We start from the raw sequence: 21,432 nt of genomic DNA, 5'->3' as shown, positions 1-21,432 counted from the left end.
CAGGGGCCCAGGGCTCATGTGCCGATTTCACGGGACATGGCTGTTCATCCAATAGCCCTGAGTCACATGGGGGAGAAAATCAATGCCTTTTTCTCTTCCGGTCGTTCTGACTAGGTCAAGGAGAGTCTCAGTGAGGTGCCACGATGTCTTTAATGCCTAATACTTTTAAAACTTTGTTTTTTCACAGAGACATCAGGTCTTGGCAAGCCACAGCCCTCTGGCTGGAGCTCAAGACCTCTGCTTTATTTCCACTATTTTATTCTCATGCTTGTCTTCTCTGTGCAGCAAGCATTGCCAGCTTTCTACTGGGTAGTGATGTGTTTCCTTTCAAATCAGTTAAGTAGAGAGTGAATTGATTGAAATGAAAAAAAAAAATGGATTTTTAAATGTTAAGTAGAGGTGATATAAAATATGACAAAAACCATGGCAGAGATACACAAATGGCCATGGGTGGGAAAATGCTGGAGAGATGGGAGAGGACCCCAGCTCTGGAGTCAGACAAACCTCGGTTCAAACGCCAGCTCCCCTGCCCGCTGGCTGGGAGGGTGGCTGAATTCCTGCACTGAGAAACTGGGTGGTAAGCGTGGGAGAAGGCTCCCTGGATACTGTAGGACCGTCTGCCAGGCCTGCAGAGTGCCAAGTGTGGACCATCTGAGGCTCTTTCCTAGGAGTTAGGGCTACTGGGGAGAATAGCAGAGTTCCTACTCCTTCGTAGTTACAAACAGGGGTTTAGGGCCGGCCACGGTGGCTCATGCCTGTAATCTCAGCACTTTGGAAGGCCGAGGTGGGTGGATAACTTGAGGTCAGGAGTTCAAGACCAGCCTGGCCAACATGGTGAAACCCCATCTCTACTAAAAATACAAACAAACAAACAAAAAATTAGCTGGGTGTGCTGGCACATGCCTGTAATCCCAGCTTCTTGGGAAACTGAGACAGGAGAATCGCTTGAACCCAGGAGGCGGAGATTGCAGTGAGCTGAGATTAAACCACTGCACTCCAGCCTGGGTGACAGAGCAAGACTTCATCCCCCCATAAAAAAAAATGGGGGTTTAGAGACAGACTGGGGCAGGTTCCGGTCTTGGCTCTGCCACTCTGGGCTGTGACCTTGCCCATATTTCTTAACTTCTCTGAGCCTCAGTTTGTTCATCTGTAAAATGAGGCTTCTACAGGGACGTTTCCCACAGGTTGTTTTGATCATTAAGTGAGGTAAGAAAAACAAAATGCTTAGCAAAGTACCTGGCACATAAGGTGCATTTAGTCAATGTAAGCCATCAACATTTAATTGAATTGAATTTGGTTTCATTTAAATTAATTAAGTCATGAAGTCAGTGAGTTCTGGAGCCAGAAGCCTTTGTAAGTCTCTGTAAGTCAAGCCCAGGGCCTGGGCCACATCACCCTAATTGGGGATAATGTCTGGCCTGATGGTCATTCTTAGTGCAAGAACGGAGCTTTTCAACATCAGAGAATTGTGTAAGCAAATGGTGATGAATCCCTGCCATGAACAATTAGGCAAGTGTTTAAAATGATGTTTCAAAGAATATTTAATGTCATGGAGAGATGTTTAGGTACATAAATAGGTAGAAAAGCAGTCTGGGCCGGGTGCGGTGGCTTACGCCTGTAATCCCAGCACTTTGGGAGGCCGAGGCAGGCGGATCACGAGGTCAGGAGGTTGAGACCATCCTGGCTAACACGGTGAAACCCTGTCTCTACTAAAAAATACAAAAAGAATTATCCAGGTGTGGTGGCGGGTGCCTGTAGTCCCAGCTACTTGGGAGGCTGAGGCAGGAGAATTGCTTGAACCCGGGAGGCAGAGCTTGCAGTGAACTGAGACTGCATGCACCACTGCACTCCAGCCTGGGCGACAGAGCGAGACTCTGTCTCAGAAAAAAAAGAAGGAAAAGAAAAGAAAAGCAGTCTGTAAGATAGTATGTACCTATTCATCCATAAAAAGAAATGAAGTACTGGCTGGGCACGGTGGCTCACACCTGTAATCCCAGCACTTTGAGAGACAGAGGCAGGCAGATTGCCTGAGTTCAGGAGTTCGAGACCGGCCTGGGCAACATGGCGAAACTTCACCTCTACTAAAAATACAAAAACTTAGGCATGGTGATGGGCACCTGTAATCCCAGCTACTCGGGTAATCCCAGCTACTTGGGAGGCTGAGGCACAAGAATTGCTTGAACCTCAGAGGCAGAGATTACACCACTGCACTCCAGCCTGGGCGGCAGAGCGAGACTGTCTCAAAACAAACAAACAAGCAAAAACCAACAACAATAACAAAAAGAAATGAAGCACTTATACGGACTACAACACAGATGAGCCTCGACAACATTGTGCTATGTGAAAGGAGCCGGACACAAAAGACCACGTATTGTAAGCCTCCATTTATACGTGATGTCTAGAAAGGGCAAGTCTGCAGAGACAGAGAGCAGATGACAGGTTGCCTGGGGCAGGGAGGGGAGGACTAGAAGGTGATGGCTAAAGGGTGTGGGGTGTGTTTTGGAGGTGATGAAAATGTTCTAAAATTTATCGTGGTGGTGGATGCACAACTGTGAAAACATACCAAAGGCTGTCGAACACTTTAAATGGGCAAATTAGGCCGGGCACGGTGGCTCACACCTGTAATCTCAGCTCTTTGGGAGGCCAAGGTGGGTGGATCACCTGAGGTCAGGAGTTCAAGAACAGCCTGAGCAACATGGTGAAACGCCGTCTTTTCTAAAAATACAAAAATTAGCTGGGCGTAATGGCAAGCGCCTGTAATCCCAGCTACTTTGGAGGCTGAGGCAGGAGAATCGCTTGAACCCCAAAGGTGGAGGTTGCAGTTAGCTTAGATCATGGCACTGCACTCCAGCCTGGGTGACAGAGCGAGACTCTGTCTCAAAAATAAATAAATAAATAAATAAATAAATAAATTAAAAAAAGGGCAAATTGTATGCTGTGTCAATTACATCTCAATAAAGCTGTTAAAAATTATGTACGACGGCTGGGCGCGGTGGTTCACACCTGTAATCCCAGCACTTTGGAAGGCCGAGGAGGGTGGATCACGAGGTCGGGAGATCCAGACCATCCTGGCTAACAAGGTGAAACCCCGTCTCTACTAAAAATACAAAAAATTCTCCGGGCGTGGTGGCGAGTGCCTGTAGTCCCAGCTACTCCAGAGGCTGAGGCAGGAGAATGGCGTGAGCCCAGGAGGTGGAGCTTGCAGCAAGCAGAGATCGCAACACTGCACTCCAGCCTCGGTGACAGAGCGAGACTATGTCTCAAAAAAAAAAAAAAATTATGTACAATATGATTAAAATGAAGATTCATACACACACACACACAGACAGAGAGAGAGAGAGAGACTGGGAGACAAACATATATATCCACAATGATCATCTTCGGTGGTAGGTTTATAGGGATTTTTTTTTCCTTTTTACTTATCTATATTTTCTAAAGTTTTTATTATGAACCGGTACTACTTTGGGAAAAACAATGAAAACTTTTTTGTTTTTCAAGAACAGTTCATTTTGGATTTCCATGTCAATCAAATAAGGGCCAAAGTAACTTCCCACCTGGGTCCATATCTCTCTAGAAAGAAAAGGGACCTCCTTGGAAGCCGTTACCTTGTCCACGTGGAGGGGCACGGCAAACCTCTTGAGGGTGGGGACCGAGGTGAGCCTGGAGTTCTCCTTGAAGTCCTGGTTCAGGTTGGCCAGGTAGAAGAGCTGGTAGAGGCTGTTGTCCTCGTAGGCAATGACATCAAACACGATGCAGCCGTCCTCTTCGTAGGCGTTGACGTGATGGAAGACCACCATGGCGTCTGTGTAAAACTTGGTCTGCACAGGCTGCCTGGTCCTTTGGTCGATGATGTGGATATAAGTCTGAAAAAGGACACACATCAAGGGCTCAGCTCACCCTCTCTCAGCCTGGCACTGTGGCATCTGGGGGCTGAACAAAACCCAGCCCCGCCAGGAGCTAGGCTCAGGACCGTGTCCCCATTCTGCATTCTGTGTGTGCTCCACAACACCAGACAGGCAAAAGTGCCCCCCAAAATGAGAGCTGTTTATTGTATTTCCATGAGTATATCTTTCAGATGGAGAGGAGGGATGCTTTGCTGCCAGAGTCTTTGCAGTCACTAGGAGGACAGTGATTGGAGAGACACTCCAGTGTGCACGGTCCCCTTGTTCCATTGTGCTGACATCCCAGCTCCCTGGCAATGACCAAGTTGGGGAGAATCTGCCAGGTGCAGGCTACATCTAAGACTGGAGCCTTGGCAGGGCGCAGTGGCTCATGCTGTAATCCCAGCACTTTGGGAGGCCGGGCGGGTGGATCACTTGAGGTCAGGAGTTCGAGACTAGCCTGGCCAACATGGCAAAACCCCATCTCTACTAAAAATACAAAAAATTAGCCAGGCATGGTGGCATGCACCTGTAATCCCAACTACTCAGGAGGTGGAGGCAGGAGAATCGCTTGAACCCAGGAGGTGGAGGGTGCAGTGAGCCAAGAATGTGCCATTGCATTCCAGCCTAGGCGACAAGAGCAGAACTCCGTCTCAAAAAATAAATAAATAAATAAATTCACCAGGCATTGTGGTGCCTGCCTATAATCCCAACTACTCAGGAGGCTGAGAGAGGAGAATAGCTTGATACATAGGCGGAGATTGCAGTGAACTGATATCGCACCACTGCGCTCCAGCCTGGGTGACAGAGTGAGACTCTATCTCAAAAAAAAAAGAAAAAGAAAAAGAAAAACTAAAAGTGCATGTGAAGGCAGAGATGGTGGAGTAACACAGTGTCAGTGGGTAGTGGTGCCTCCCTTCAGACATGGGGGTGGACAGGAGGCAGGAGGGGGGAAGTGAGTTGGGGAGGATTTTATACACGGCTTTCTATACTTGTATATTCTTTGAATAGGTAACACTGAGAACTACTGGATATTTTACAAAAGTGAAGTGACAACAGCAAAAAAAAAAAAAAAAAAAAAATGTGCAATGGCTCACACATGTAATCCCAGTACTTTGGGAGGGGAAGGGAGGAAGATCACTTGAGTCCAGAGTTTGAGGCTAGTCTGGGCAACATAGCAAGACCCCAATCTTTACAAAACAACAAAAAATTAGCCAGGCATAGAGACATGTGCCTCTGATTCCAGCTACTTGGGAGGATCACTTGAGCCTGGGAGGTTGAGGCTGCAGTGAGCTGTGATTGTACCACTGCACTCCAGCCTGGGTGACAGAGCAAGACTCTGTCTCAAAAACAACAACCCCCCCACAATAAAAACCCAACAAATAAATAAATACTAGTAATACATACGTACACCCATGTATATGTACATGTATTCATACACATATGCATATACATATACATATACATGTACACATATACATGCATATGTGCATATACAAGCATGCAATACATGCATACATACTTTGAGCACTCAGGTGTATCTGAACGGAAGGAGAGGTTTCTATTGAATTGTCTGGTGGAACATACTATCATTACAATGTCTAAACCTCTGGCAGCTACCACCCCAACGCTACACACTGGTAGCAGACATGGTGAAGGGGTCTTGTCAACAGGGCAGAGGCGGGGAGGAGCACAGCTCTCCATCAGGACTGAGGACTCACTCCTTTTGCTGCTGGGCATATGGGGACTGCCAGGGCTTCCATGTTTGCCCAAGGTGGCACCCCCTTGCCTGGACAGCCTCATCCAATAACTCATCACCGTGGGGGTACAAAGGCCTGGGGGCCATTCTGAAGGACGATCCAGCTTCAGAACTTGCTGGAAGGTGGGTAGATGCCTCTGGTAGCCTCCTCCCTCTTCCATGCCACTTCCTTCCCTTAACCTTCACCCTCCTGCACACCAGCCTCCCTCCACGGGCAGCCAGCACCCACGGGGCTAGAGTCCAGCCAGACCTCACCTTCTCCTCCCTGTGGAAAGCTAGGCAGGAGGCCCAGCTCATTCTCCGGATGTATGCGGTTGCCATCTTGAGAATATCCAACCTGAAAGGCTGCTCAAGGAAGATGACATAGTTCTCGGTGACTCCAAAGCTGTGGTAGTAGCTTGGGGAGAGCAGGGAGCGGGACGGGATGGAGCAGAACACCTCTGTGTGCTTCCAGGGGCTCTTCCCCTGCTTCTTGCCCTCTAGCAAGACAAAAAGCAAGCCTCAGGAATTGTGCAGGATCTGGCTGGCCCCCCAAGACCACACCACCAGCACCTACAAACTGACTTGATTGCTGAAAAGAACCTTTACATTAAACAGCAACGTGTAGACAGATAATGAGGTTGCTGCAGCTGCTGCAGGGGGCCAGGCTGAGACCTTCCACTCAGCACCCACCCCATATACAATCAGAAAACCACTGAACCAAGAGGGAGCCCTCCAGGTCAGGGGTCTTCACCTATAGCCTGGGGGCTAAATCCTGCCTCCACTGGTTTGTTTGAGATACAGTCTCCCTCTGTTGCCAAGACTGGAATGCAGGGGCACGATCTCAGCTCACTTCAATCTCTGCCTCCCAGATTCAAGGAATTCTCCTGCCTCAGCCTCCCGAGTAGCTGGTATTACAGGCTCACGCCACCACGCTTGGCTAATTTTTGCATTTTCAGTAGAGATGGGGTTTTGCCATGTTGGCCAGGCTGGTCTCGAACTCCTGACCTCAGGTGATCTGCCCACCTCGGCCTCCCAAAGTGCTGGGATTACAGGTGTGAGCCATTGCGCCCGGCCATGATTAGGGGTTTTATATAAATGCAGATAGTCAAGCTGGGCTGTAGGATAGCCATTTTATAGATAGGAAACTGAGGCTTAGTGGAATGGGCTATCATTATGGTCAGAGTCATAGGGTTAAGCCAAGAAAACACAGCCCCCTTTGCCTTCCTCCTCTTTTATCAGGGATTATGACTCTCATAGAGTGAAGGTAGAGAACAGAATAAAATAAAGCAGTCATCCCTGTGCTTCGCCCTGCACCCAAGCATGGAAGGTGCTCAATACATGTTCAGTTTTCTTATTCCTCTGCAAGCATGAGTCACTTGCTGGTCAAAAGGCCTCCCCACCCAGGCCTGCGGCTGGCTTATAATGAGTTATCTGCAAACTTCCCCACCTCTCTTGTGGCCACCTGTGCACCCTGTAAACAGCTGGCTGGTGGGAGGGATGCTGTGGGGCTGTGGGATAGTTATTGTCTTTATAAAACAAATGGAACACAATACAAACTGAAACAAAAAGCACTGTGGCCTGGGAGGAGCAGGATGGGGCATGAGTCCCAGTGCCACCGCCAGCATGGAGCAGGTGCTCAGAGGATCTCTGCTTGCAGGATGTCAGTGGCTCCTGGGAGCTGTGTGACTGGGGTGTGTCATCTGATCCCCTGAGCCTCACAGTCCTCCTCTGTAATACAAGGTGGCAAACTCAAATGCCTAGACAATCCCCAGGTATGGCATTCTAGGATTCTGAGCTTGACCCCTATATCCCTTTACTGGCTTAATTAATGAGAGCTCTATTTAGCAAGTACACTCCGTGTACCTTCTGACCTCGGAGGCTCACATCTCCAGGCAGAGCCTGGTAATTTGCTCAGGGGGCTCTACAAGACAGTAGGGAATGGGGGAGCAGCAAGGATCATAGGCAGAAACTAGTTTTTTCTAAACTAGAAGGTCAGAGGAAGCACTGTTGTAGTTTTGCACTGTCTTCTGAGTCCTGTCAGCTGTCCTCACAGGCCTAAGTCTCCTGGGTGTGGTTCTCAGGAGGGTCCTGGAAAAACATGGGCTAAGAACCTCCACCTCCTCCCCCTCAGGATCATGAAATCACAGTCAGCCTGGGCTTTGCTCCAAGATCCCAGTCCCACAAGGAGAAGGTCCAGAAGGCCTGGAGAACAGGGCAGGGATCTGGAGTGGATCCCAGCAGGGCTGAGCTCCCTAAACAGCCCTGGAACCCTGGCTGCAGGGGCTGGGAAAGAAAGTAGGTGGCATAACCTTGCCATAGAAAGGTTTGTCAGGAGACTGAAAAACTGAACAGATAGAAGGATGAATTGATAGGTGGGTGGGTGTGTGCATGAATGGGTGGATAGTAGATAAATGGATGGATGGTGGGTGGATGGATAGATGGTGGATGGAAGGATGGTGAGTGAATAGATGGGTGGTAGATGCAGATAGTAGATGGATGTTGGGTGGGTGGATGGATGGATGGATGGTGGGTGTATAAATGGTGGGTAGATGGATGAATGATGGACAGATGGGCAGGTGGGTGGCTCAATGGATGGATGGTGGATAAGTGGATGAGTGGATGGATGGGAGAATGTGTAGATGGATGAATGGATTCATGGTGGGTGGGTAGATGGGTAGGTGGATGGATGGTGGATGGATGGTGGGTGGACGGATGGATGGGTAGATGGTGTGTGGGTGGATGGATGAATGGATGGATGGTGGATGGGTGGGTGGATGGATGGATGAATGATGGATGATGGGCGGGTGGGTAGCTCAATGGATGGATGGATGGTGGGTAAGTGAATGTGTTGATGGATGGGAGAATGGGTAGATGGATGAATGGATTCATGGTGGGTGGTTGGGTGGGTAGATGGATGGTGGGTAGATGGATGGATGGAGGGATGGTGTGTGGGTGGATGGGTAGGTGGGTGGGTGGATGAATGGATGGATGGTAGATGGCTGGCTAGATAAGTGGTAGATGGGCAGATGGGTGGATGGATGGTGGATGGTGGATGAATGGTGGGTAGATGGGTGGATGGATAGTGAGTAGATGAATGAATCGTGGACAGATGGATGGTGAGTAGATGCGTGAATGGATGGATGGTAGATGAAAGAATGGTTGGATGGCAAGTAGATGATGGATGGATGGATGGTAGATGGGTGGATAAATTAATAATAAACTGGAGCCTAAATAAAAGGAAATTACAATAGCAAAGGGATTTCTTTCTTCCAAGAGGAATCCCAGTAACTCCTCTTTTCTTCTAAAGGAAAGTACTGAGTTCATGGTCCATCTGAATAATCTTTGGGAGAAAGAACCACACTGAGTCTTGTGTCATCAATGAAAAACAGAACTCTTCAGAAGGAGCCACCTTTGGTTGTTTGTGTTTTATTCAATTCCCCAGAGTGGCCTACCTGGTACTGTGGCAGGGATCTTAAAAATCACATACTTTGTCTTCCCCTTTTCCACAATGGATGTGCCCATGTTTAGAACATTTCCAGCCTCATCATAATGGGGATGTGACGTTGCCAGATTTACCGCCACGTATTTACGATAATCAACCTGCAAGATATGACACCTCCTGGTTTTTTAAAGTATTTACGAAAATCAACCTGCAAGATATGACACCACCTGGTTTTTCAAAGGAGAAACGTTGAAGTCCTGTGAAAACGTGACTGATTCTAAGTTCAGAGAGATGAGGGATATTTTTGCACTCTGTTGATCTGAGAACGATACAGAATTTGCTTTTAAAGAAGACTTTCACTCTTGTGACCTGATACAACCTCACATGGGGATTTGAGGGGCTCAGACAGCTAATAGGTTTCAGGGGAGTTAGGGAGCTGGTGTGCTTCTGTGGCTATCGTTCCAATCCTGCTGCCTGACCTTGCTGGAATCCTCAACATGGAAACAAGATTCCTCACTGCAGAAAGCTCTGAGCAGTGACCTGGGCAGAGAGGTAGCCTTCGAGCTAATCTTGGCCACAGCTCTGTCATTCTGGCTTAAATTCTGCCCTTTTGCATTGCACAGAAGCATAAATCTCTAGGCCTCTCTTAGAGGATTATTCTGGGAATGGAGAAGTTACAAAAACATTTGGTCAAAGTGAAGCTCGATGAACGAGCTGAATAATGACCCTCACTCTGCAGTCCACAGCTGCAGAATGATGGAGTGGCCGCAGACCAACCGTCTGCCCTTCCTCCCCCAGAAAAACACAACCTCCAGCCCAGAGTCAGATAACTCCTTTCTCTTCCAACATTTCCTCTCTGTAGCCCTGTGGAAAGCGTCATCAGTTGGACTGATGCCGTCTAGCTTAAAAGGAGCTGGACATAATTTCACAGCTAAGAAAAGCCTCATCTCTTTAACAGATCGTTAAAACGTATTGCAGAGACATAGGACTTTTGAACAGCCAGCTGGAGAAAATTGAAAGTGGGTCTATTGATTCCCACCAAAATGTTGATTTGATTCTTCTCAGGAAAGGTATGCGCTTGGGCACTGATTTTTGTGCCCTAGCTTTTTGCCTAATGCCTCCCTCTTCAGGTCAATAGAAGGTAGGATTGCTGAGAGTCGCAGGCGTTTCAACAGTCATTCATTCAAATTCTCAGTGAACTCCCTCAGTGCCAAGAATTATGAACACAGTTATGGGTTGAATTGTGTCTTGCAAAAAGATAGGTTGAAGTCTTCACCCCGGGTACCTGTGAATGTGACCTTACTTGGAAATAAGGTCTTTACAGATGTCATTAAGTTAAGGTGAGGTCATACTGCAGTGGGGTGGGCCCTAATGCAATGACTTGTGTCTTTATAAAAGGCAGAATGAGGTTGAGTGCGGTGGCTCACACCTGTAATCATGAGGGTGGATCATGAGGTCAGGAGATCGAGACCATCCTGGCTAACACAGTGAAACCCCATCTCTACCAAAAAGACAACAAATTAGCCAAGTGTGGTGGCACGCGCCTGTAGTCCCAGCTACTCAGGAGGCTGAGGCAGGAGAATCGTTCAACCCGGGAGGCGGAGGTTGCAGTGAGCTGAGATCGCACCACTACACTCCAGCCTGGGTGACAGTAAGACACTGTCTCAAAAAAAAAACAAAAAAAAGGCAGTACATTTGGACACATAGACCCATAAGGAGAGGCAGTCTGAAGATTGAGGCAGAGGCTGGATGGATGCATCTACAAGCTGAGGAATACCAGGGGTTGCCGGCAACCACTAGAAGCCAGGAAGGGGCCAGGGAGGATCCTCCTCTAGAGTCTTCAGAGAGAGCATGGCCCTGCTGACACCTTGGTTTCAGACTTTTAACCTCCAGAACTGTGAGAAAGTAAATTTCTGTTTTTTTGTTTGTTTTGTTTTTTTGTTTTTGTTTTTGTTTGAGACAGAGTCTCGCTCTGTCACCCAGGCTGGAGTGCAGCGGTGCAATCTGGGCTCACTGCAACCTCCTCCTCCCGAGTTCAAGCAATTCTCCTGCCTCAACCTCAGAGTAGCTGGGATTACAGGCACACACCACCACGCCTGGCTAATTTTTGTATTTTTGGTAGAGACGGGGTTTCACCATGTTGGCCAGGCTGGTCTCAAACTCTTGACCTCAGGTGATCTGCCCACCTTGACCTCCCAAAGTGCTGGGATTACAGGCGTAAGTCACCTCACCCAGCCAATTTCTGTTGTTTAAAGCAAGCTTTTTTGTAGGACTTGGTTACATCAGCCCCAGGAAACTGATACAGACACAAAGATAAAAACAACACAGTCCCTGCCTAGCATCTAGCACTAAGTGTAGCGCTAGGGCACGGGATCCAACGGTGTTAGAAGAGGGGCTCCCCTGGTGAGCTCCTTGCAGGCTGAGCAACCTCGCCCCCGGCGGTGGCCGACTCTCCCTTTCTTGAGTCAGGAAGTGATGCTGGTTACATATGTGTTGATACCTTCTCCAGGGTTTCCAGAGTTTGTGGGTTGATTTTCCTGATGTAATTGGTCTCCGAGGTCGCATAGAAGTCTTCTCCGCACTTCATGATGTTGATCAGGCAGTTGTCGGTGAAATCGGGGATGGTGTGAGACAAGTAGGAGAAAGCTCTGGGGAGAAAAGCAAATCAACAGAGTCGGTGGCTGTGTCCACCCAGCCAGAGAAGTCTATCCTTGATGGCTTTAGTTTTCCTACCACTTAAAAATGCTTTACTTCGGCCGGGTGCCTGTAATCCCAGCACTTTGGGAGGCCGAGGTGGGCGGATCACGAGGTCAGGAGATCGAGACCATCCTGGCCAACACGGTGAAACCCCATCTGTACTAAAAAATACAAAAAATTAGCCGGGCGTGGTGGTGGGCGCCTGTAGTCCCAGCTACTAGGGAGGCTGAGGCAGGAGAATGGCATGAACCTGGGAGGCGGAGTTTGCAGTAAGCCGAGATCGCGCCACTACACTCCAGCCTGGGCGAAAGAGCGAGACTCCGTCTCAAAGAAAAAAAAATGCTTTACTTCAACTAAGGAAGAAAAAGCAACTGGGTCCCAATGGGTCACTTGAGGAACCCTAAGAACTCAAACACCCCAAAGACACCCCCACATTGAGTCAGCTAAGAAGTGAGTCAGCCGGAATGCCATGGTCACCAGCTGATCCTCCTGGGCTCCCCAAAACCCAAAGGTCTCTAACATCAGAGCCAGCAAGACATACTGTTCCAAAGTATGTCAAGAAACTCTACAGAAATCGTATATGAACCCGTAACGGCTCCCAAAGCCTAACAACGCGGCTGATACCTGCTTTGCCAGGAATGTGAGTCCACACGGGTTATCTGGAATTTATCTAGGAAATTAGTTTTTAATTTAAAAGGAAAACAAACTAATTATGAGTTAAGAACACATAGCTCATTTGATCAGAAGGTACACTCAAAGCAAGAAGAAAGAAAAACCAGAGGGGTTTATGGGTGGTGAAATTGGCAAATCCTGTATCGGTGTATTGGGGAGTGCTCCTCCTACTGGCAAATACTGGAACAACAACGAGGCTTGGTTCCAGGACCTCCAGGTCGTGGTTTTAAATTCGTGATCTCGGTATCTCCCCTACCAGGTAACTATGGTGGTTTTAAATTCCTTTGCTCTTTCCTCCTCCTTTCTCACTGGCTTCTGCCCCACACCTCCTATTTGCAAATGTGAATTCAGTGCTTGCTCTGAGCTAGCCCTAGAGCTGGATACTGGAATGGGAGAGATGACTTCAGTTCTCAAAAAAGCAGAAGCAATCTTCCATCTCTGGGCCAGTCTACCCTTCAACTCTTTCATAACTCTTCTATGTCTAGAGAGTTTCAGAAAGAAGATACTGATGGCAGGCCTGATTCCCTGGCCAAGAATTTAATTGTCAGATATGTAACACATTCATATGGATCCTAACCCAGATGATTTAAAATATATACAGTGGCCAGGCGCAGTGGCTCACGCCTGTAATCCTAGCACCTTGGGAGGCCGAGGTGGGTGGATCACCTAAGATCAGGAGTTCAAGACCAGCCTGATCAACATGGTGAAACCCCGTCTCTGCTGAAAATATAAAAATTAGCCGGGCGTGGTGGTGGGTGCCTGTAATCCCAGCTGCTTGGGAGGCTGAGGCAGGAGAATTACTTGAACCTGGGGGGCAGAGGTTGCAGTGAACTGAGATTGTGCCATTGCACTCCAGCTTGGACAAGAAGAGTGAAACTCCGTCTTAAATAAATAAATAAATGAATAAAATGAAATGAAATATATACAGCAAAAAATCTCTCCCTCTCCTCAACATGCATCTGCCCCACGTCCCCTATGCATCCTTTCCTAGTTTCTTTATGCATGTACAAGCAGAATTTAATCTAGATTTCTTCCTGCTTTTTCACACAAAGTACAGCTTATAACATGTTCTTTCTACACCTTCCTTTTTTTTCTTTTCCACTTAGTCTATCTTGGAAATGTTTCTGCAGCATGCAAAGAGAATATCCCCATTCTTTTTTACTTCTACATGGCATTTTCTCGTACAGTTTTACTGTTATGGATTTAACCACTCCTCTTTTAATGAACATTTGGGTTGTTTTCCACTACTTGTTATAACAAATGATGCAGCCATAAATGACAAATAGCTGGTGCATGTGTCATTTTGTATGCAAGTAAGCAGATCTCTAGGCTGAAGGGAAAGTGCATTTATAATTTTGACAGATGATTCCAAATTGCTTTCCCACCAGCCATGTGGGAGGGCTTCTAATAATTTATCAAATGCTCTTAGTCTCTCTGGCAATCAGTGATCAAGAACTGTGTAGCACCTCTGGTTAAAGGGCAGTCATGTGGAGTTTTCATCCACCCTAAAGAGAATTGTCAGAGGAGCAAATGCTGGTTATTTCAGCCATCAAGGATAGCAAAAAGCATGAAATTTGCTCAGATTTAAAACAGGCAGTTACTTGGAAAATATGTTTTTGCAGGGGTCCGGATAGGCCATTGTTCCAAACTCAGACACCACAATCCTGTTTGCCTCAATATTGGCATTGTAGGTATCGCTTCTCAGGTATTTGCTCCTGTAATAGACTTCACCTGCAAGAGAAGAACCAGCATAATCTCAGGCTGACGCCTTTGCAGGGCTTTAAAATCAATGTCAGTCCTTGTAGGGGTTTTATTGGGAGAAGGAGGTGGTTATTTCACTAGGACAAGCTCCTTTAGTACACAGGGCTGATACAATTAGCATTTTAAATATAATTTTATTTATTATTATTATTTTTTTGAGTTTTGCGCTTGTCGCCCAGGCTGGAGTACAATGGTGCGATCTCGGCTCACTGCAACCTCCGCCTGCTGGGTTCAAGTGATTCTCCTGACTCAGCCTCCTGAGTAGCTAGGATTATAGGCATGCGCCACCATGACCAGCAAATTTTTGTGTTTTTAGTAGAGATGGGGTTTCACCATGTTGGCCAGGCTAGTCTCGAAGTCCTGACCTCAGGTGATCCACCCGCCTCGGCCTCCCAAAGTGCTGAAATTACAAGCGTGAGCCACCATGCCCGGCCTGGAATATAATTTTAGACACACATTTTCTCACTCCTGACTCACAACAGTATGGCTGGATAAGTATGTGTTACGGTTTGAATGTTTTTTCCTTGCAAATCTCATGTTGAAGCCTGTGATGTTGCAGGTGGGCCTAGGAGGAGGTGTCTCGGTGACGGGGGTGGGTCCCTCATGAATGGCTTAGTGTTGTTCTTGAGTTGAGCGAGTTCTCACTCTATTAGTTCATGCGAGATCTGGTTGTTTAAAAGATGCCTCCCTCCTCTCTCTCTCTCTCTTTCACCATGTGACGTGCCTGCTCCCCCTTTGCCTTCTGCCATGAGCCAAAGCTTCTTGAGGCCCTTTCCAGAAGCCAAACGGATGCTGGTGCCTTGCTTCCTGTACAGCCTGCAGAACCGTGAGCCAAATAAACCTCTTTTCTTTATAAATTACCCAGTCTCAGGTATTCCTTTATAGCAATGCAAAATGTGCTAATGCAAAATATGCCTGTTCTGAGCTCCATTTTCCATAGGAAGGAACTCAGGCTCAGAAACATTTTATCACCTTGCCCAGGGTCACCCATCTGAGAGTGCTGACCAGGAATCAGTCATCCCTTCCACCCTGTTTGTGTCCCTCCAGGGAAGGAGCAGAGCTGGAGGACTAATCTGGAAGGCTGCATATGTGGGGTGGGTTTCCCCAGGGCCCCGTTCAGTCCTGGGAGCGCTGCCTCCAGAAACCTAGTTGATCACTTCAGTCTCCCTGGAGTAACGTTTGATATTGAACACAACCAGGAGGTGACCTAATGCCCAGTCCTGTGTACCAATAGAGGGTCAGACCTGTGTTCAATGTCTAATTCATCCAAATTCCACAGAGAGTCTAACTCATGGCATAAATCTGTTGACCAGTCCATTGAGACCAACCTCAGAATATACCAGATGGTTCTAGACCTGTGTCAGTTTTCTATTGCTACTGTAACAACTTATCCCTCACTTAGTGGCTGCACACAACATACACTCATTATCTCAGAGTTTGGAAGAAAGTCTGAAATGGGAATTACAGAGCTAAAACCAAGGTGTCCACAAGGCTACTTCCTTCTGGAGGCTCCAGGGGAGGTCTGTTCCTTGATTTTTCTAGCTTTGAGAAGCTGCTGCCTTCCCTGGCTCATGGCTGCGTCACTGTGACCCCTGTCTCCTGTCCCAGTATCACATCTCCTCTGAGGCTGACCCTCCTGCTTCTCTCTTGAGATTACATTAGGCCCATCCCTAATGTCAGATCACCTCCCCCATCTCAAGATCCTTCATCTAATCACATCTGCAAAGTCTCTCTCTTTTTTTTTTTGAGATGGAGTCTCACTCTGTCACCCAGACTGGAGTGCAATGGTGGAATCTTGGCTCACTGCAAGCTCAGCCTCTCTGGTTCAAAAGATTCTCCTGCCTCAGCCTCCCCGAGTAGCTGGTATTACAGGCATGTGCCACCACGCCCAGCTAATTTTTAAAATATTTTTAGTAGAGACAGGGTTTTGCCATGTTGGTCAGGCTGGTCTTGAACTCCTGACCACAGGTGACCCACCTGCCTCGGCCTCCCAAAGTGCTGGGATTACAGGCGTTTGCCTAGCCTGCAAAGTTTCTTTTGCTATGTAAAATAACATATCTAGGCCGGGTGCGGTGGCTCACGCCTGTAATCCCAGCACTTTGGGAGGCCAAAGTGGGTGGATCACCCAAGGTCAGGAGTTTGAGACCAGCCTGGCCAACATGGTGAAACCCCATCTCTACTAAAAATGCAAAAATTAGCTGGATGTGGTAGCACACCCTTGTAATCCCAGCTACTCAGGAGGCTGAGGAGAGAGAATTGCCTGAATCCAAGAGGCAGAGGCTGCAGTGAGCTGAGATGGCGCCACTGCACTACAGCCTGGATGACAGAGTGAGACCCCGTCTCAAAAAACAACAAACAAACCAAAAAAACCCAACAAAAACAACAAAAAACCCACATCCATGGATTCCTCCTGGGGCAGGGGTGAGAGGAGGTCCTTCCCAGCTGGGAGTAAGTCAGGAGAAGCTTCAGGGAGGTGGTGGTGCATGAAATAGCTCTTAAAGGATGAGTAGAATTTGACTGCAATATGCTGGGGAGAGAGGGCAGAGCTGTCCCGTTCACCCCCTAAGAGGTCTGTAAGCAAAGGCCTGGAGTTGGGAAAATGCAGATCCCTTCTTGCAGGCACTGAGTCTGGTTAGACTGGAACATTAGAGAGGGATTTGGAGGACAGGAGTGAAATCAAATTGGGAAATGGGTTGAGGGGTCCTACTAGGTTTGCAGGCCTGATAACTTTTTTTTTTTTCTTTTTTGAGATGGAGTCACTCTGCCACCCAGGCTCGAGTCCAGTGGTACGATCTTGGCTCGCTGTAACCTCCACGTCTCAGGTTCGAGCGATTCTCCTGCCTCAGCCTCCTGAATAGCTAGGACTACAGGCATGTGCCACCATGCCCGACTAATTTTTGTATGTTTAGTAGAGATGGGGTTTTACCCTGTTGGCCGGACTGGTCTCAAACTCCTAAGCTCAGGTGAACTGCCTGCCTTGGCCTCCCAGAGTGCTGGGATTGCAGGCATGAACCACCGCACCAGCCCTGAGAACTTTATTTTGTGGGCAATTTGAAACCTCGGGGTGGGGCCTGAAAGAGGCAGTGTTTTATTTTATTTTGCTGTTAATTAGCAAATGACATTATGATTTTTTCCTTTTACAGAACACATTTCTTTCTCGTAGTATAATATGTGCTTCCAGTGTTGGTACAATTACAACACACGGAAAAGCCAAGCCTGGGACATAGTGACATTGCATTCCAATAAGCAAAAAGCTGACCTCAGAAATGCCGATCATATATTGACTGCCGCAGGATGGGCTTAGATGACACAACATGTTTCCAAGAAATTCTCGCCCAGTTCCTTTTGATATCTTAGGAAAAGGAAACTAGTACTAACAACCAGCATTGATTGAGCACCAGCATGCTAAACTCTGTGCTGGGCACTTGATGTGTGTTATCTGGTTTCATACTCACAACACTGGAAGCAAGTAGAATACTCCAACCAGAAATGCATTCGCTGGAAAAAAAAAAAAAAATCAGCCATGCGCAGTGCCTCATGCCTGTAATCCTAGCAATTTGGGAGGTAGAGGCAGGTGGATCATTTGAGGTCAGGAGTTCAAGACCAGCCTGGCCAACATGGGGAAACTCCATCTCTACTAAAAATACAAAAAAAATTAGCCGGGGTAGTGGGCACCTGTGGTCCCAGCTACTCGGGAGGCTGAGGCAGGAGAATTGCTTTAACTTGGGAGGTGGAGTTTGCAGTGAGCCGAAATCGTGCCACTGAACTCCAGCCTGGGCAACAGAGCGAGACTCAATATCAAAGATAAATAAATAAATAAATAAATAAATAAAGGCTGGGCATGGTGGCTCACTCCTGTAATCCCAGCACTTTGGAAGGCTGAAGCAGGCGGATCACAAGGTCAGGAGTTCGAGACAAGCCTGGCCTATATGGTGAAACCCCCATCTCTACTGAAAATACAAAAATTAGCTGGGCGTGGTGGCTGGCACCTGTAGTCCCAGCTACCAGCTACTTGGGAGGCTGAGGCAGGAGAATCGCTCGAACCCAGGAGGCAGAGGTTGCAGTGAGCTGAGATCACGCCACTGCACTCCAGCCTGGGCAACAGAGCGAGACTCCATCTCAAAAAAATAAAAAATAAAAAATAATAACATAATGTTATTTGTTAATTAATAGCAAAATAAAGCAAGATCTAAACAGTGCTTAAAGGTTCCAACTTTTTTACCAAATGAAGTATAAAGGGCTTGGGTACTCACAGCCCTGCACACTTATTTCCCAGCTAATAAAATTGAGGCACAGAGAGGTTAAGCAGCTTGTCTTAAGCCACACAGCTAGCGAGTGGTAATCTGGATTCAAAGGCCAGCAATGGGCATCTAAAGCTGGCCCTCTTAACCAAGATCCTAACACAGCAAGAACAATCAGTTTGAGTGTTCTGTCTGCACCTTGCAATTAAAATCAGTCCTACAGAAATGTGCAGCTTGATGACGTCCAGCCTGCTGAGGTTTCACAAAAGGGACCTACCCATGCAAACTACATCCTGATCAAGAAACAGGACCTGGGGCCAGGTGCAATGGCTCATGCCTGTAATCCCAGCAGTTTGAGAGGCCCAGAGGGGAGGATCACTTGAGCCCAGGAGTTTAAGACTACTTGGGCAGCACGGCGAGACCCCATCTCTATGAATAATACAAAAATCAGATGGGTGTGGTAGTCCCAGCTGCTCAGGAGGCTGAGGCAGGAGGATCACTTGTGCCTGGGAGGTCAAGGCTACAGTGAGCCAAGATCGCACTACTGCACTTCAGCCTGGGCAACAGGGCAAGACTCTGCCTCAAAAAGAGAAACAGGACCAGAGTAGCCCCCCGAACGCTAGCCTCATATATCCACCTGGTCACTAACCTCTTCCCCCTCCAGGGTAACCGCTATCTTGACTTTAAAGAGTTTCAACTTGTTTTGCCCTTGGGGTTGTGTTTCCATGTCCATTGCCAAAGGATTTGAATGTACATTCCAGTGGCAATGACTCCCACCTGAGCACTTGGATGGACATAATGACAATAATAGTAACATTAATTATAAGAAAATTGAGGGGAGGCGTGGTGGCTCAGGTCTGTTGTCCTGGCACATAAGAAGGTGAGGCCAGGTGTTCGAGATCAGCCTGGGCAATGTAGGAAGCCCTCATCTATTTAAAAAAAAAAAAAAAATGCTGGGTGTGGTGGCTCATGCCTGTAATCCCAGCACTTTGGGAGGCCGAGATGGGCGGATCATCTCAGGTCAGGAGTTCGAGACCAGCCTGGTCAACATGGTGAAACCCTGTCTCTACTAAAAATACAAAAAAAAAAAAAAAAATTAGCCGGGCATGATGGCACCTGCCTATAGTCCCAGCTACTCAGGAGGCTGAGGCAGGAGAATTGCTTGAACCCGGGAGGTAGAGGTTGCAGTGAGCCAAGATTGCACCATTGCTCTCCTGCCTGGGTGACAGAGGGAGACTCCATGTCAAAGAAAAAAATATACAATAAAATAAAATTGAGGGAGCTCATGAAAGACCTGCTAGTTCCTCCTCCAGTCTTCAGGAGGTTATTTGTGTTCCTAAGAGACAATCATCTACCCTTTACGCAAACATCTTTTCAGGGGTGGTTACTGTGTGAATAAGTGTCACTGAGATATTTCTTTCTCCTTTCTTTGTGAGACAGGGTCTTGCTATGTCACCAGGCTAAGCACAGTGGTGCAATTACAGCTCACTGCAGCCTCAATCTCCCAGGCTCGAGGGATCCTCCCACCTCAGTTTCCCAAGTAACTGGGACTACAGGTGCGTGCTACCATGCCTGGTTAATTTTTTATTTTTTGTAGAGATAGGATCTTGCTATATTGCCTAGGCTGGTCTTGAACTCCTGGACTCAAGCGATCCTCCTGCCTTGGCATCCTGAAGTGCTGGGATTACAAGCGTGAGGCACCGTGCCCAGCCTCACTGAGATATTTCTGTAGGGGAAGATTTATTCCTGGGCAGCAGAAAGAAATATGGAGGAACGGTTAGGAGCCTGAGCTTTGGGGCTGACCAGGCCCTGAGTTCATGCTTTCAACCATTATTTATTAAGCGCCCTGATGGGCCAGGAGTGAAAATACAACAATGAGCAGAACGGCCAGGATTCCTGGCGCTAAGGAGGCTCAATCTCCACATGGATATGAATCCTGGCTTCATCATGTACCAACCATGCACTAGACCTTGGTCAGAGACAGGAATCTGTCCCCTCCACTGTGATATGAGGATCATGACACATTCCTTGCAGTCACGTGACATTTGAGGCTTGCAAAGCACTGTGCACATAGTAGGTGCTCAAGAAAAGCTGCGTAGAGTATTGAGATGCAGTAGACAGAGTGATCAAAGCTTCGGCTCTAGGTTTCATCTCATCCAGGTTGGGTGACCTTGGGCAAGTCTCTTAATCTCATCGAGCCTCAGTCTCCTTGACTGGAAGCTGGGAATCACATAGTCCTCCCCTTCTAGGTGGGCAGTTTTATTATCTTTATTTTTTATTTTTGAGACGACATCTTGCTCCGTCACCCAGGCTGGAGTGCAGTAGTGCGATCTCGGCTCACTGCAACCCCACCTCCTGGGTTCAAGCAATTCTCCAGCCTCAGCATCCTGAGCAGCTGGGATTACAGGTGCCTGCCACCATGCCTGGCTAATATTTGTATTTTTAGTAGAGAGGGGGTTTCACCATGTTGGCCAGGATGGTCTTGAACTCCTGACCTCAAGTGGTGAGGTGGGCAGTTTTAAACGAGATGAGGTGATGTAAGGGGTCCTGCGCATTGACTCACAGCATGCACTTGGTAAACAAAGGCTGTTGAAACTGCATTGTCCAAGAAAATCCGGGTGGCAGGCGGACTCATCTGTGGGTGAGCAAGGCCACACATACTCACTGGTCCTCAGCTACATGCTACATGGAGACAGAGGCCCACTTAAGGCCATCCTGATCTCCCCCTTGAGCCAGCCTGTCTTTCACTGGTTACTCTTGCTGGGAGTCACCACCCACAAGGCATTGGCTAAGGTGCTTGACCTGAAATGTTGAATTCTGTTCACCTGAAATATTGGCTGGGTGCTCTGGCTCACGCCTATAATCCCAGCACTTTGGGAGGCTGAGGCAGGTGGATCACCTGAGGTCAGGAGTTCAAGACCAGCCTGACCAACATGGTGAAACTCCATCTCTACTGAAAATATAAAAATTAGCTGGGCATGGTGGCGGGTGTCTGTA

General features: G+C 47.7%; 1 protein-coding gene across 1 annotated transcript in view; it reads right to left on the bottom strand.

Annotated features, from left to right (window-relative positions):
* The window catches only part of BCO1 (beta-carotene oxygenase 1), a 52,635-nt gene that overhangs the window by 16,995 nt on the left and 14,208 nt on the right, over nucleotides 1–21,432 (bottom strand). Inside the window, exons 3-7 of the mRNA XM_003780569.4 lie at nucleotides 14,035–14,164; nucleotides 11,565–11,712; nucleotides 9,075–9,222; nucleotides 5,896–6,119; nucleotides 3,606–3,863 (exon numbers count right to left, since the gene is read on the bottom strand). Coding sequence (XP_003780617.3) covers nucleotides 3,606–3,863; nucleotides 5,896–6,119; nucleotides 9,075–9,222; nucleotides 11,565–11,712; nucleotides 14,035–14,164 — 908 coding nt within the window. The remainder of the gene's footprint in view (nucleotides 1–3,605; nucleotides 3,864–5,895; nucleotides 6,120–9,074; nucleotides 9,223–11,564; nucleotides 11,713–14,034; nucleotides 14,165–21,432) is intronic.

The sequence above is a fragment of the Pongo abelii genome, chromosome 18, assembly GCF_028885655.2.
Source record: "Pongo abelii isolate AG06213 chromosome 18, NHGRI_mPonAbe1-v2.0_pri, whole genome shotgun sequence".
Taxonomy (NCBI): domain Eukaryota; kingdom Metazoa; phylum Chordata; class Mammalia; order Primates; family Hominidae; genus Pongo; species Pongo abelii.
This window is presented reverse-complemented; position numbering and strand designations above follow the sequence as displayed.